Source organism: Aricia agestis, chromosome 1, assembly GCF_905147365.1.
Source record: "Aricia agestis chromosome 1, ilAriAges1.1, whole genome shotgun sequence".
NCBI lineage: Eukaryota > Metazoa > Arthropoda > Insecta > Lepidoptera > Lycaenidae > Aricia > Aricia agestis.
The window spans coordinates 22,388,373-22,405,197 of NC_056406.1; the positions used below are offsets into that span (position 1 = coordinate 22,388,373).

A 16,825-nucleotide genomic window follows, 5' to 3' on the forward strand; every position below is an offset into this window, starting at 1 on the left:
CTCTGTGGACGCGAAACATAATATGTTTTACACTCTTTTTCTTCGTACAGGATATAGGTATACGAGAGGCAGGCTAATGATAATAATTGTATGTTTGAATACATGATGAATTCGGTTTGGATTAATAGATATAGTAGTTGTTGCACTTTTATGAACAAAAACGAATGAATTTGCGTAAAATAGAAAAACCAGATTCTATGTAACGCAATTTTTTTAACCATAAACATAAGCCATTTAGCAAGAGCCTTCGAAAACGGAGTGACCGTTTTTTAGGCGCCGAGCGTCGTATGTACCTTCGCGCCCCTGGGCCCCTGGGCATACCTTTGTGATAATCCGCCACTGTATCGAACATTTAGAGAGTTACCGTGCTAATCGCACATTACGGAGCGAACAAGTCGTGAATGTCGCACGTTTGATGGATGTGTCTGTCGACAGTTTTTGCCCGTGCATTACTATTCAGTATTCATATTGTGGATTCGATTCCGACACGAACGCGCTTAACCGACTTATTAATATTAACATTATATAAACGTTTTCCGTTTACGCGAAAAAAGTTTATTTATAAATGTTACGCTCAAAGACCGAAAACCACGAACGAACATAGTAGGACGAGTCTTCTTTCGGAAACTCGTCCAACTTATATTTTGTAGTTTTCTACATGTCTAACAGTAGCTTGTTGAGTGCGTTTAAGCTTTTAATTAATAGTGTTTTACTTTTAAATTAATTAATTGATAGATAAGACTAATTAAACTTCCAATTAATTAATAGTTAACTAATGAATTGCACATTGACTTCTTGTTTTTTAACCTAATGTTTTTGCGTTGATAGATAAATCACAATGACTGTTAGTTGATTTTGGTTGGTTAGTTGTTTCTGGGGGTTTTTGACATAAATTAGATATTTGTTAGTAATTTCAGGCATTAGAGTCTCTGTTGGCCACTCATTGCCCAAATTAGGACTACACTATACTTGCAGGTGACTTCAACACGTGTCTTTTAAAATCTGATTTGCGTGCTTCCAAACTCCGTGCCCTATTCTCCTCCTTAAACTTAAGCGTACTTCCACTTTCTGCCACCCACCATGCCTCTCATATTACCCCTTCCCTTTTAGACCTCTTAATTACCTCCTCACCCGATCTTATAGATTCCTTTGGCCAATTCCCGTCCACAATATCACATCACGACCTAATTTTCCTTTCCTTCAAAATTAGACCAGCCCGTCGTAATACCCACTTTGCTCTCTCGCGTAATTTTAAGGACATAAATCTGGAGGCTCTTAAACATATTCTCTTAAATATATCCCATATTTGAAGTTGATTGGTCTCTTGTATACTCCACCACTGACATTGACCAAAAGGTCGTAATAAAGACTGGTTTAGTAACTACTGTTTTCGATACATGCCCCGATGCCCCGGTCAAAAGAATTAAAATTAAGCATGGACCGGCACCTTGGTTGACATAGGACTTAATTAATATTATTATGGCTAAGCGTAACCGTACAATGTCCCTCGGCATTGGCAAGACTGCTAGTCACTTCGACAATAATTCTTAAAGCTTAAATGATCTCAATGTTAATTTCTCTACTTCACCAATTCTCGTCGACCAGACTACAAAAGCACACACAATTTCCCATCGCGATTCCCTTCCTCGCCCTTCCTGTTCTCCTCATCTGTTCAAACATTTTAGCTTAGCATAAAATTGTAGTTTCGAGGGGCGGATCTTCTCCTTGTTATTTTTCATGTATTTTTTTAAATATCTTTGGAATATTAAGAAACAAAATCGTTCAGTTCAGACCTTTTTAATATAGATTCACTAACAATTTATTCAAATAAAATGTATGTTATCCTAGTTAATACTTATATTTCGATAATAAAATTTTTTGACTCCCTGAAACGAAATTCTTTTATTTAAATTAATTACGAAGGTTTGTAAACTTGCTACCCAGTTGATTAGATTGATCATTAAGAGACACAAATTTTGAACTTTATTTCATTCCTACAATTCAAGTAGTTCCTGAGATTTTAATGTTTTTAAATATTTAGACTTTATTTTTTTTCTGCTTTCCTATATGATTTCCGCACCTTCTGTCAAAACTGAAAAATACTTTGGTATAGTCTTTACACTACAATATTTTTATTTTTTGTGAATCGCGTCTCATACAAGAGATTTACGAATTTCTAATTTTTTTCGCGCCTTAAAAATTTTAAGAGCAAAGTTACATCAAATATTATTTTTTTTTATAACCAGTCAAATAATAAAACATTTACAATTTAAATAATCAGTCAATTATTTATCAGTCAAATAATAAATCAGTCAAATAATAAAATACTTATTCTTCATCACCTTGGTCGTCAAAAATGCTGTCCACATGTTAACACATGATATTTTTGTAAAACTTTGCTCTTAAAATTTTTAGGGCGCGAATAAAAATTAGAAATTCGTAAATCTCTTGTATGAAACGCGATTCACAAAAAATAAAAATATTGTAGTGTAAAGACTATACCAAAGTATTTTTCAGTTTTGACAGAAAGTGCGGAAATCATATAGGAAAGCAGAAAAAAAATAAAGTCTAAATATTTAAAAACATTAAAATCTCAGGAACTACTTGAATTGTAGGAACGAAATAAAGTACAAAATTTGTGTCTCTTAATGATCAATCTAATCAACTGGGTAGCAAGTTTACAAACCCTCGTAATTAATTTAAATAAAAGAATTTCGTTTTCAGGGAGTCAAAAAATGACTAATTTAAAAATTGATTTTCTCAAAAACGAAGTAAAATGCGCACACGGGAGTTCTACTCTTGCATTTGAAATATAAGACGTCATCGACTTATTGCATTAACTTAGTCATGTCCGATTTTGGGGATTTCTAAAACACTGTGCGTCGCACGGGTATAAAATATATAGCCACTGAAAAAATGATTAAAATCGATAACCTATGGTCCTTCACGTGGTCTACTTCTTATCTGTGCCAAATAACATAAAAAATTGCTCCAGTAGTTCGCGAGATAAGCCCTTTCAAATAATTTCTCCCGTTTTTTCCACATCCTCCTATTAGTCTTAGCGTGATAAAATATAGCCTATACCCTTCCTCAATAAATGGGGTTTCAAAAAAATTTTTCAAATCGGACCAGTAGTTCCTGATTAGCGCGTTCAAGTTCAGGACCCGATCTAGCCATTTAGCTGCTCCAGGCAAAGATCATTTTCGCCGCCCTTTACATATACAGGAAACATATTTGTTGGGGGAAAATTGGAGAAATATTTAAATAAAATACTCAAATATTTCCACTAGCAAACTTAAGGTAGGTTAGCTGGTAAAATTCTCAAACTTAAGTGGTGGATGGCTAGGTTGGAAGATAGGAATAAGTCAATTTCGCCGCCCCTCATTTTTGCCGCTCTGGGCAAAAGCCCGGCTCGCCCCCCCTTAGATCGGGCCCTGTTCAAGTTAGCCCTTTCAAATAATGTTCCCCCTTTTTCCACATTTTCCTCTATTTCTTTGCTTCTATTAGTCTTAGCGTAATAAAATATAGCCTATAGCCTTCCTCGATAAATGGGCTATCTAACACTGAAAGAATCATCGAAATCCGTTGCGTAGTTTTAAAGATTTAAGGGAACAAAGGGGCATGAGGGAAAAAAAAGCGACTTTGTTTTATAATATGACGTGTGTATAGATTAAGCAATAGTCAATACTATGTAATATTTACGTAGTAACTACTAAGTTAAGATTACATTAATAGTCACTACGTAAATATATTATGGTAACTATAACTATTCATAACTAGACGATGTCCGCAACTCCGTTGTGCCAAACTCATTTATCACTTGGGAACCGTACATTTTTCCGGGATAAAAAGTATCCTATGTCCTTTCCCGGGACTCAAAGTATCCGTCAGCTAATTCGGTCCAGCGGTTTGGGCGTGAAGAGGTAACAGACAGGCAGACAGATAGTACACTAAAGCAGTGTTTCCTAACCTGTGGTCCGTGGACCCCTGGGGGTCCGCGAGTATACGTATGGGAGTCCGCGGTGTCGTCTCTGGACCATATTCAGATTTTTTTGCTGTTTATTTTATTAAGGGGGTCCCTAAAAGCTGTACATGATTTCCTAGGGGTCCGTGGCAGAAAAAGGTTGGGAAACACTGCACTAAAGCATGTATAATATTATATTAGTATGAATGGCATGAGTCTTAGGTGCTAGTTGCTACCAATGAAAACAAACGAATACTAACCTCGTAAACACATCCGGGTAGTGAGTCCTGGAGAAGGCTTTCTCTAACTCCTCCAGTTGGAAGCTCGTGAAAGTAGTCCGGTATCTCCTCTGCTTCCTCTTGGGCGCGAACTCGTCAGCATCATCACTGTCTGCCGAGCCCAGGGGCAGTCTCTCTGATGCTGGTGACTGGTTTGCCAGTTCTGGAGTAGTTCTTGGAGACTCGTGCTCCGCCACCCCCATATTGTACTTCTGGTACGCTTCCTGCGCGAACTCTGAAACGAATGTGATCGAATATTAATCTTTGTACTTATCTTTGGGATAAGATTAAATTGGTCATTCATGAATCGATAGTCTTTAAATAGACTAATCTTAGAGATATAAGTGGTATGGTCTTCTTCGATTGGTCTAAATATACTTACGGTTTTTGGTATAGATAAGGGTACCTCTACCGGATCTACGAAATTCCCGTCAAGTTGCATCCCAAGTGTTAAAGTAATGTAGTTTATATTGAATTTTGCACCTTACGACACTGTCAAATCGTGAGAAATATATATTCTGTGGTCAAATCCATAATGCAACAATTTTTCTTGTCTATTTTTTTCTATTCTGCGATATCATAGTGACGGCCATATTTTGTACAAGTTTTTGCATAATTAATAAAGTAAATTACTGTTAAATAGTGATTTAATTTGCTCAAACTCATCACCAAGTAACTAGAAGGATCGATTTATTATAGATTTTACAAGAAATCTACGTGGGAGAGCCATGCTCCGGCATGAATGGACCGGCTCAACCGGAGAAATACCACGGGCTCACAGAAAACCGGCGTGAAACAGCGCTTGCGCTTAAGTCACTCATTTTACCCAATTCCTCTACCCTTTTCATTCAAGGGTAGGGAAGGCCCTACCCTCCCCTATTTCCTTCCCTATCCGTCCCTATTTCCTTCCCTACCCTTTCGGGCTATTCCCTTCCCTACCCTCCCCTACCCTATTACCTCTTAAAAGGCCGGCAACGCACCTGCAGCTCTTCTGATGCTGCGAGTGTCCATGGGCGACGGAAGTTGCTTTCCATCAGGTGACCCGTTTACTCGTTTGCCCAAGGGGGCATGAAATAAGGATTTCATAAAAAAAAACATTAATTTAAACTTCTTCGAGTACTATTACAGCCAGTGCCGAATTTATCTTATATCTTTAAACGAGCAATTCTTGTATATATATATATAATATATATAATTGGAATCTCGGAATCGGCTCCAACGATTTTCATGAAATTTAGTATATAGGGGGTTTCGGGGGCGATAAATCGATCTAGCTAGGAATCATTTCTAGAAAATGTAATTTCCATCGGATACCGAGCAAAGCTCGGTCAAACAGCTAGTATTTTTTATGAGAGTAGGCCATTGTATTTCCGCCGCCCCATGTACGTAATTTGCCGCCCCTAGGCCGTGGTCTACAACGGCCTATTTATAAATCCGGAGTTGATTACAGCGGTCTTGAAAGATTAAGAATTTAACAAGTACTAGCGTTACTATAATGATATTCATAAGATTATTCAAATGCTAGTCACCTTGTCGAGGATACAGTCGTGATATTATTTATGGCAGCAGCCGTAATTGTAGTTAATTCAATTAAAGTCGAAGGCAAAATGCTAATTTGTATATTATATCATAGTCTCATAATATCACTGTTGTAATAACTTGTTCACAAGTTATAATAATTACGGGCAATCAATATTTTAATCAGGATAGCTTTTAAAATAATAAAGTTTACTGTAATAGAAAATGTCCCATAATAATGAACTGACGTTATGACGTCTTGTAAATAGGCCGTTACATATCTTATTAAGTATAAGTAATAAGATATTATAATAAGTTCTATTCTTATTTAGGTACTGATTAATGAGATGAATCTTTTTAGAGTTCCGTACCCAAAGGTTAAAAACGGGACCCTATTACTAAGACTTCAATGTCTGTCTGTCTGTCTGTCTGAGTGTCTCCAGGCTGTAACTCAAGAACCGCTATAGCTAGATTTTTTAAATTTTCACAGATTGTGAAAATCTGTTGCCGCTGTAATAACAAATACTAAAAACAAAATAAAATTAATATTTAACGCGGGCTCCCATACAACAAACGTGATTTGCTCGATATCAATAATTGCAACACATAGGCACTTGAAATATTGACGAAATACCCAGTTATATTTGTAGTTTATTAATCAATAATAACATTTAAATAAATTAAATAATTAAGGGGGGCTCCCATACAAAAAAAAACACAATTTTCAGCCTATTTTTGCTCGATAGAGGTACGGAACCCTTCGTGCGCGAGTTTAAATAAAAAAAATAAAAGTCAATTTTCGAAATTGCAGGAAATACGAGGGCTCAGGGCGCGAAGGAAATGTCAAAGAAATATTGACAAAGATCCATATCGATCTTTGCAGTCCAATATTATGACAGACAGGCAATTTGCAAACGTTAATATAGCTGATAGAATTAATATGTGCGTACTATAAACGCACTTACAAGGATAGATAAAGTTAATTGATAGTGGAATAATTCATTTTAAAACGTATCTTAATGGTATAATTTGTTTTTAATGGCTCTATACAAGATTGCGCGTTCTTTTTTGCAATCTATTGTTTATTTATTCGCTATAAATTGAACGCGACATTAAGGTAATTTTTAACCGTAAATGGACGATTTATTGCGTTCATGATGTTTATCAAATACTCGATACGGGGTTTGTCGCCAGTAGTCGGGTAACATTCTTGTTTAATCACTTATTTAACGTCTACGTCTATTTCAACTTTCAAGGTTACGGATTTTCATTTTCAGGGGTAGTCTTGGGGTCATTTCACATTGCAAAGTGACGATTGCATTGCCCTGCTGTATGATAAATTAGCCATTCAAAACTAGACCCTAATTGTTAAAAAATCTCAACGCATCTCCTCGTCATGCAATGTGAACTGTCCTTTACGTAAATTCAAGTTTTTTGACCTGAAATTTTTGACCTTTGATACATTAAAATAGAGCTCATGATTGTTGAGAGATTAAAAAAAATCATGAGCTCTAACTTCATGTCCTTAACCTGTCATTTAGCGATACATTAAAATCTCATATTACATGAGTTTTCGTCCCGAGCAGTGGCCACTTGGCTAAGCGCTCATTTCTATCAAAGAACAATGTAACACGACCATACAGGGAGGAATCTCAAAAATGTGCATTATACGACAACTCAGAACTAAGTTGCACACCTGCAACTTTGCATCGCTGCGCCGGCCGCCGCGTATTGTAATTATGCACCGACCTTTAACTTTTTAATAGATTTTAATATTAAATACAATGTAAATAATATTATGAGTATGTACTATCAGAGAAGTTGATTCCTAGGCAGATGGGGGACCTACGTTGTTTGGTCGCGTTATGTCAAACCCATTCGACCGATCACTATTAACATTGTATTGACATGATCTGACCAAATGAAGTTAGTCTGCCAACTGCCTAGGAATCAATTATTCCATGTACCATCATGGAATAATAGTGTTAGTTATTATCCAATATGGTGCTCCGAAATATATGACAAATTCTATGTTTCCTTAGGACTGCATATTATGTACAGTTTAACACCTAAAAATAGAGTCTAAAATTTCAGAGTATTTTAACGATTTTGTTAGTGAGGTGCACAAATTAATTTAATTATTCAGGGTATTAATACTACTACTACAGATTAATAAATAGTTACTAGTAACTACACAGCTAGCCGATAATCTCAAAAACCGGCCAAGTGCGTGTCGGGCCACGCGTAATACAGGGTACCGCAAGTTTTTGATAATTTTTTATGGTTAATGAATGTAATGTACCAACGAGGAAATTGATTCCTAGGCAGTTGACAGACCAACTTCATTTAGTCAGATCATGTCAATTCAATGTTAAAGTGATCTGTCGGTTGGGTTTGACGTAACGCGACCAAACTACGTAGGTCTCCATCTGCCTAGATATCAACTTCTCTGATAGTACATTCATATTCATAACGTTTTTTACACTACTAACAACATCGTTTCAGTTTCGTTCAAAGGAATTTGAACGAAAAGTTCCTTTATATATTTTTTTTTTAGTTGATCGACATTACTCAATAACTTATGAAGTCTTCTTAGCCGTGATAATTTTCCGTTTAAATTCAGCATATATCCCTACTCCCGTGAATTTTTTCACATTTCTAGAAGCAACCGTTTAGCTGGTAGAAGGGGGAGACACTGGACTAACGATTTTTTTCGCTTTGAAACTTCATATTTCACAAATGGATCCCTAAACCGGAAAATGATCTTTGAATGCTCATAATATTTTTAATATAAAAAACTTATCCAACGACACCCCACACGGTGGGGTGAACGCAAAAAATAAATATTATCCTTGCTTGATATGTACGGGAGATACCATAAAAAATTAAGATTTTATATACCATTTTGTCGGCTTCGTTAATATCTGCATTCATCCCGAATTACAGCTTTGTAGGCCCTATAGTCTCTGAGTAAAACCACGGACGGACAGACAAGATGGACAGACGGACGGAACCAGGAACCCTTATAGTTATAAGGGTATAAGTTATAAGTTGTTATAAGTTGAGTTATAAGTTGACTACGCAACCCTAAAAGCACTACAGAAATATCGTAAAAGATTCGTGTCGTGCGCGTTTCCAGTTCTCGTAATCAATCGACATTTAATAAGTTAATGTCATTAAGTTAATTACGCTCTTATTATGGTGTTGTACATAATGGCCGCAGAAAATAAGACATAAGAATGACTGGCCCGGTTCTGTATGTGCTAGAATGTACGTTAAGACGCACGCACACTGTCGCACCAACAGAAAAACAAATTCCGGACTTGTGGGCATGTTTCTGCTGTAAAATATTATTACTGTTTTTTTTTAATGTCCTGTTTGGTTTTTGTTCGTTTTAAAGGTAATTCTAGAAAACAAAGGGTTCTTTCTTTGAAACAAAAATCTTTGAAACATACTTTTAATAACTTTCATTGATTTCGATTTACAATTATTGCGTCAAATGACCACAAATTACAAGTTTAATAGACTGTGACTGTCATGCAAAAACTGTTAAGTACTTTATGTAACATTTCTGTAACACAATCTATAAATGTAATTGAATTAATGAAAACAAAGTGTAAATATTTACTTCCGATAAGATAATTCTTGCTATTCCAATAATTAATCGATTGTACTTTATTTTGTGATAGTATCGGTATATAATATATTTAAATGATAGTAATACTATTATATAAGTAGTCAAAGTCCAAAAACAAAAAATTATTCTCGACAGTTTAAGTACGATGTCAATAGGGATGATGACTATTTTTTTTCTTATTGGTAATTGAAAGACCTCTCAAAAATAGAATAGTCGGTGAAAGAATAAGTCTCATAGCTTAAAAATCCACCAAGATATGACGATTCAAACATCTCATAAAATAGACCTTAACGAAATGCTCCATACAAAATGCTACTCGATTATGACGTCACCTTAGAGTTGCTTATAGGCATCGCGGGAGAACTTTGTTCGGTAGCTATATACATTACTGCGTTTATGAAAGTGGTTTCATAACAAAAGTTGCTTTAAATTACATAAGTTATCGAATGGTTTACAAATAATATTAAGAAATTGAATTGAAAAATAAATCGTCTTGAATATCCAACTTTGAAGGCGCATAGCAAAAAATATACAAAAGCTATCAAGCTGAAATTTTGGAAATACTTATTCTTACCGTTATTTCTTTGTTTATTAAGAAAATTCGCTAATCTTAGACCTTTTTGTTTTCAAATATTTGCTAAGAGGCATAATATGCTTTAGAATATTTAGTTATACGTGGGAGAGCCATGCTTCGGCACGAATGGGCTGGCTCGACCGGAGAAATACCACGTTCTCACAGAAAACCGGCGTGGAACAGCGCTTGCGCTGTGTTTCGCCGAGTGAGTGAGTTTACCGGAGGCCCAATCCCCTAACCCCTACCCTATTCCCTTCCCTTCCCTTCCCTACACTCCCTTATTACCCTATTCGCTCTTAAAAGGCCGGCAACGCACCTGCAGCTCTTCTGATGCTGCGAGTGTCCATGGGCGGCGGATGTTGCTTTCCATCAGGTGACCCATTTGCTCGTTTGACCCCTTATTTCATAAAAAAAAAGACTTTAGTGTGTAAACACACTAGACCGAAATTACGCGAACGAAGTTCGGCATAATTACGCCTGCAATGTTTTTTAAATTACTGATGAGTGATGACAGACCATGGTGACGTCGCGTTATAGCGTATACCTACAGCTAGTACTTCGGTCCAGTACTTCGGTCGTGCGTAAGTTCGGCAGCGATTCGGAGGCAGTGTTTTTTTTCGGTGTCAATTCGGCGGCGTTCGAGATACTGATTACTCGGACAAAGTTACGCAACTGGATTTCCGCCGCGTAATTTCGGCTCTTATCGTGTGTCATTAGTCATATCAGCCGAATGAGTCGGAACGTAAAATCGGCCTCGGAAAGTCGTGAAATATGCCTTGCATTTGCATGCACACGCCTTTAGCGTTGGCGTACTTTAATACGGGCCGTTTCTTTGAAAGGCCACATGGTTGTATATTTTTATTATGTATACCAACATGACGATTCTGCACTTATTTTATAGAGAAACAAGTCATAATGTTATATGATATAGAATTAGCAGCAAGTGAACAATACATTTTGTTTGTTTAATTTCTTTTTACTGTTCTCAAAAGTGTTTGTTTAATTCATGGTGCGCATGTGCAAAGTCTAGAATTCAATCAAGCTAAGATAGGCTGAACATTCGACATTAAATCAAATGAAAATTGGTAACTTCGTAGCAAATAAATACAAAAACTATTGAGAAATTTTAGAAAACCTTTGCTTGGTGTCACCAACAACTAGTAAAAAGAAAAATTAATCATCTAAGTTTTTACTTGCGTTTAGGACTGTACAACCCTTATTTGCCTCTGATAGGACCTTTATGTCAACGTCGTAAGAATCACTTTCATTAAAACCCCGAGGAATACTGTGAATCATAAATCTTGAGTTAAGAATATTTTATCTGAGATAATTTTTATTTCATTAGATATGATTGACGATCGCGTGTTGGTATTGATTAGTGCGATTACAATTATTTAATTAATTCGAATTAGCTCATTTATTAATTGAGTTCTTGACACCAATGGATTTGAATAATAGCGTTTACTGTGAAATAATTAGAAACATATATATAAGAGAAACGCATGAAATACATCTTTCAAAGACGTTCCGACTGCATGAGCCCTGAAGAAAACTGTCGTGAAAACGCCTGCGGTGTATCGCACCGGAGACTAAGGGTGGGTTGCACCAACTTACTTTAACTATAACTGTAACTTTCACTACAATGCAAAATGTCAAATCTTTGGTTAAAGTTCAAAATGGACGCCATCAAGACGCCATATAGTTATATGGCGTCTTAATGGTCATTATAGTTAAGGCTAACTTTAACTTTAACCTTAACTTTGACCACAGAATTTGACAGATGACAGCTGGTCCGACAAGACTTTAAATGAACGTGGGCGGGGGCGCTGCTGGTAAAGGAGAACTGTCAAAAATGGCGTTTTTGTATGATGACAGCCATAGTTCCTTTTTTCGCCACGTTCATTTAAAGCCTTGTTGAGCTCAAGGTTATCGTTAAATATGGCGTCCATTATTGACTTTAACCAAAGATTTTTTTACTTTGCACCAACTTACTTAAACTATAACTTTAACTACATTTTGCATTGTAGTTAAAGTTATAGTTTAAGTAAGTTGGTGCATTCCACCCTGAGTGACTAATTAGTATTTACCATTTAGTATGAATCGATAAATTATGCAATACATAAATATAAAATTGTTACAGTATGTGTTTTGTGAACTAATAGTTTATATAAGACATCAATCATATTAAGAATATTATCATAATTTTATCCTGAAACGTTAATAAAATACACGGCTGATCTATACGAGACATTTAATTCCATTACTTTAATGTACCTACTTAATGAAATGTTTGTCAAAATGTATGAAGTATAAAATCTTCATTGATTAAAGTTAAGTAATAATTAAATGTTTTTGAGTGCTGCTGTTATGCAGCTAAGTACTCACATACATCAAAACTATCGGTCTCCGAATCGAAGGAAATGACATGACATACCTATTTGGCATATTTAATTCCATCGAGCCGGCTCGAAGCGAGCCTTTGAGCTGTCAGTTTTGCGGTCCACACGGTGGTTATTGCTCGATTTGGAGTAAAACTATCGAGCAAAACCGTATGTGAGTACTTAGAATGAGATGTGAGCATAAGTTCCTGAATACACATATTATTCGTGATTGTCTGTACTGTTGATTGTCTGTACTGTTGATTGTCTGTACGGTTGACTGGCAGTTGGTCTGTCAACAGTGCCAACTGCCAGTCAACCTCTTTTTAATTTAAGTTTTTGAACAAGTAACAATAATATTAAAATATAAAATGATCATTATTAAACCTCAATAAAATTACGTGGAAGAGCCGTGCTTCGGTACGAATGGGCCGGCTCGACCGGAGAAATACTACGTTCTCACAGAAAACCGGCGTAAAACAGCGCTTGCGCTGTGTTTCGCCGAGTGAGTGAGTTTACCGGAGGCCCAATTCCCTTCCCTATCCTCCCCTATTCCCTTCCCTTCCCATCCCTACCCTCAGCTATTACCCTATTCCGTCTTAAAAGGTCGGCAGCGCACCTGCAGCCCTTCTGATGCTGCGAGTGTCCATGGGCGACGGAAGTTGCTTTCCATCAGGTGACCCGTTTGTTCGTTTGCCCCCTTATTTCATAAAAAAAATATGGAAAAAAATAATTGAATAAAAAATACCAATAAATCTACAACCAAAACAATTTAGACACTAATTCCTTTTAAGTTTCAAGGGGTCGTTTAAAAATAAAACCATGCTGTATATAAAAAAAATATTGTCAAAATCATAAAATAATATGGCACTTACAATAATATTCGTCCAATCAGCACGTGCTTACTCGGCGGGTTGTAAACAATTACTAATGAATTAACGCCAATAAGATTATCGTTTTCGCGAATTGTGAGTTGTGACCAATGGTCGTGATTAGTTTTCTGCGTTTTACCTCTGATCAAAAATAATGCGTTGCGTTTGCGCAATTTTTTTATTAATTTTATGTAAGTACTTTTTTCAAGCTACTTTAAAAAAATTCAATTATTTATATATCGATCACTCACGTATTATTGTTTGGTGAAGCTTAAGGATTCGGACCTTTATTATTTCACCGAAGTAATTAATTATTATGTTACTGTAATTTTTTTACCGCTGTCGGTTTATAAATTAAGAATTAAGAAGAATGTTTTTATTTTTGTCTAGTTTCAGTCTCAACTCTCAAGCTGTATTCATATTTCATACACAAATGGGGCAAGTGCGATATTATGCTCATAATATTATGTAAGTACACGATACATAATTAGAATTTAATTGGAACTATACCGCGAGTAGATTTTTTAATTACAAGAATTAGCCTTTTGATCCATTTGTGTCGAGTGAATCATTTATATTGATTAACATCGCTATTAAGTTTTTGTTTAACTTAATACGTAAATAAATTAACATTGTGTCATTCTGAGATGAGATCATTGTTAATGTTAATTAATGTTTACATGAATCAAGTAGGGGATTTTACTGAAATCAGTTAGTTCATTATAATTAATCGAGTAAACATCCTCACAGGGTTTCAGGAATCGTTCAATCTCTAGTATAATTATTCCATTCAAATTATCCTGTAGGATTTCCAATTTAAAGTTGATAACTTAAGCTTACAAATATGTCAGTTATGTTCAAACCATTAAAGATTTACGTTTAAAAAAATCAATTCAAAATTAAAAAAAAAATCGAGAATGTTACACTTCGGCGCCTATTCTACTTATTAAGTACATAAAATATCACCATCCATCTATCACTGGGCAAATATACACTGGCAATGTTAAAAAGTTTTTACTTCTTTAATCTCTGATTGACCTTGGCTGTCGTTTTAGATTTAAGTTTAAGTACCCTTAAGAGAAACAACAAACTAAAAAGCCACTACTAGTTTCATGTACATTTTCATTAAGTATTCTTTAAGTTTTATTTAACGAACACTGATGTAATGTTTATTTAATTTATCTATTTGTAACAAGTGTGTCAAGTGCGTGATTCAGTAGGCTATATTTAATTATTGTATACCTTGATGAGTAATTAATTTAATAGTCAATAATATCGTGTGACTCACTTAAGGAAGGATATGGTGTGATATGTCAAAACAATGCTATCGCGTCGGTTATTTTATTGTAGTTTCCAAATCCCATTAAAAAAACCCATGGGTTATGATCGACATCAATAATTTTGTGCACATGGGCGTACCCAGGATCAGGTTCTAGGCCAGGGGGGGGGGGGGGGGGCCAATTTGCATCGAGGGGGTCAGTTCTATGAAAGTACTAGATCTTCGATAAAAGTACTAGATAAGATACTTAGAAGGGACGTCAACATGATCCAGAGGTGGACAGATGCCCCCCCCCCTGCGCCTACCTGCCCCCCCTCGGTACGCCAATGATTATGCAATGTATATGCTGGAAGAACTATATAATCATGACCCAACGTAGAGTCTAATGATGTCAAACATCTAAAAAACTATGGAACGACACGAAGAGCAGTGTAAAATGTACTATCGGAGAAGTTGATTCATATGCACATGGCGGAACTACGAAGATTGGGCAAGTTATGTCAAACCCATCCGACAGATCAAGACCAACATTGATATGAAATAATCCGACTAAATGACATAGGCCCGTCAACCGCCTATGAATCAATTTTTCCGATGGTACAAAGTTCTCCACATGTTCTACGACTATCACTAATCTACTTTATTATTACGTAGCTAATCTAACATAGTAATAGTTTTCCAGACCTATCAGAACATCAATAGTATTGTTTTGTTTCCTTTCCTCGTGACACATAGTTCTGAGAAAGCCACTGGTGACATATTAAAATATAATAATAATTATTGTAGACGTCTAAAAAGAAGCGATAGTTGCTATTAATAATAATTAATAATAATAATACTAATAATAATAATAATCTTTTTTTTAAACTTTTAGCATCTGTTACAATGTGTAGTTATAATATGACCTAGAAGTACAATACAGTTGTATATGAACTTACGAAGACAATAAAAAAAAAATGGGCAATAATTGAAAAAATGTATACTTGCCTGTGACCGATTTGCTGTTTTTTTCTTTGTAAGTAATTAAAATAGTTTAATACACAATACACATCTTGTAGCTAACGAAATGCTTTAAGAACATACCTCAATAGAGTTAAGACTTCAATACTCTACCATCTTCAATATATTATTATGTGCCATCAAAAGAATTGATTCATTGGCCAATGGCGGACAGTTTACGTCATTTGGTCCCCTTATGTCAAACCCAGCTAATATATCTCTACACTTAATTGACATAGTCAAACCAAATGACGTAGGTCCGTCAACTGACTATGTATAGATCATAAAGTTAATATATCTAGCGGAATAGAGCAACAATCTCGAGCTGTCAAACCAAACCGAAATTGGGGTCATCTGTGTGTAAAAATATGTGTACGTATACACTTACACAAGCATGATTGAACATGATTTCTATGAGATTAAATTGTCAACGTGCGGCACGTGCCGACTGGAGGTCAAAAAAAGAGTGCTGCTGTCATGTATCACACGTCTCTTTTTACCACGCAGTGTTACTGATAGTGACATCTCTATTGCTTAGGCCTTTGTTTCTCTATTCCGCTAGGTATATTAACTTTATGGTATAGATCTCTACACTGAATTGACATAGTCAAACCAAATGACGTAGGGCCGTCAACTGCCTATGAATCAATTTCTTTGGTGGTACGTGCGGTGTCGTAAAACTTTGATGTTTTACTGTACAAATATCTTTTCCTTATTACTGTCTGTGATACCTAACAACTAAGAAGCAAACAAATTTCAATATTCTTGGCCTTTAGTCGATCTGTGTTTCATAATTTTGTTAGTAAAGTAAAAGTAAGGAAATAAAGTTTTAGATGTGACATAACAAATCACCAAATGACATTATTAATGCTTTCAATGCCTTTTGTCAAGTCTCATACATATCTATTTGTTTTCTAACTCTACTGTCAAAATTATCGAATGCAACCCGACTCAGAAAGATTACAGGGGAGGCAGTTGTCACGACGTAATTTCGCCAACAATTTTTTAAACAGTTCCCAGACGTATTACCGGCATTACCGATACGCAGAATTTGTAATGCAAGACACTTCTGTGAACTTGGCTAATTTATTTTAATGGCAAATAAGCAATTTCTATTATATTATATTAAAATTCATAGAAACATCATCTTCTTGGCTGTAGTAAGGGGAAAGACAGTTGGTCGGTTATAATATTATATTTTGGTAAATAGTGGTACGCCATGTAAAATGTGGCCTATGATGGGCAAATATAGGCGATTACGAACATGGATTATTCGTCTATGATTGCTCATGATTCAATGCAATCATGGTGATATGATAGCCAATA

The 16,825-nt window shown here is 35.7% G+C and overlaps 1 protein-coding gene across 2 annotated transcripts in view; it reads right to left on the reverse strand.

Moving 5' to 3' along the window:
* LOC121725871 (homeobox protein aristaless-like) overlaps positions 1 to 16,825 on the reverse strand; it is a 76,322-nt gene that overhangs the window by 4,860 nt on the left and 54,637 nt on the right. Inside the window, exons 1-2 of one of the 2 annotated variants that reach the window (XM_042113026.1) lie at positions 13,225 to 13,269; positions 4,225 to 4,477 (exon numbers count right to left, since the gene is read on the reverse strand). In XM_042113026.1, the coding sequence (XP_041968960.1) occupies positions 4,225 to 4,445 (221 nt within the window). In that variant the 5' untranslated portion in view covers positions 4,446 to 4,477; positions 13,225 to 13,269. Of the gene's footprint in view, positions 1 to 4,224; positions 4,478 to 13,224; positions 13,270 to 16,825 lie in introns of those variants that run through there. The other variant, XM_042113020.1, reaches the window with a different exon arrangement.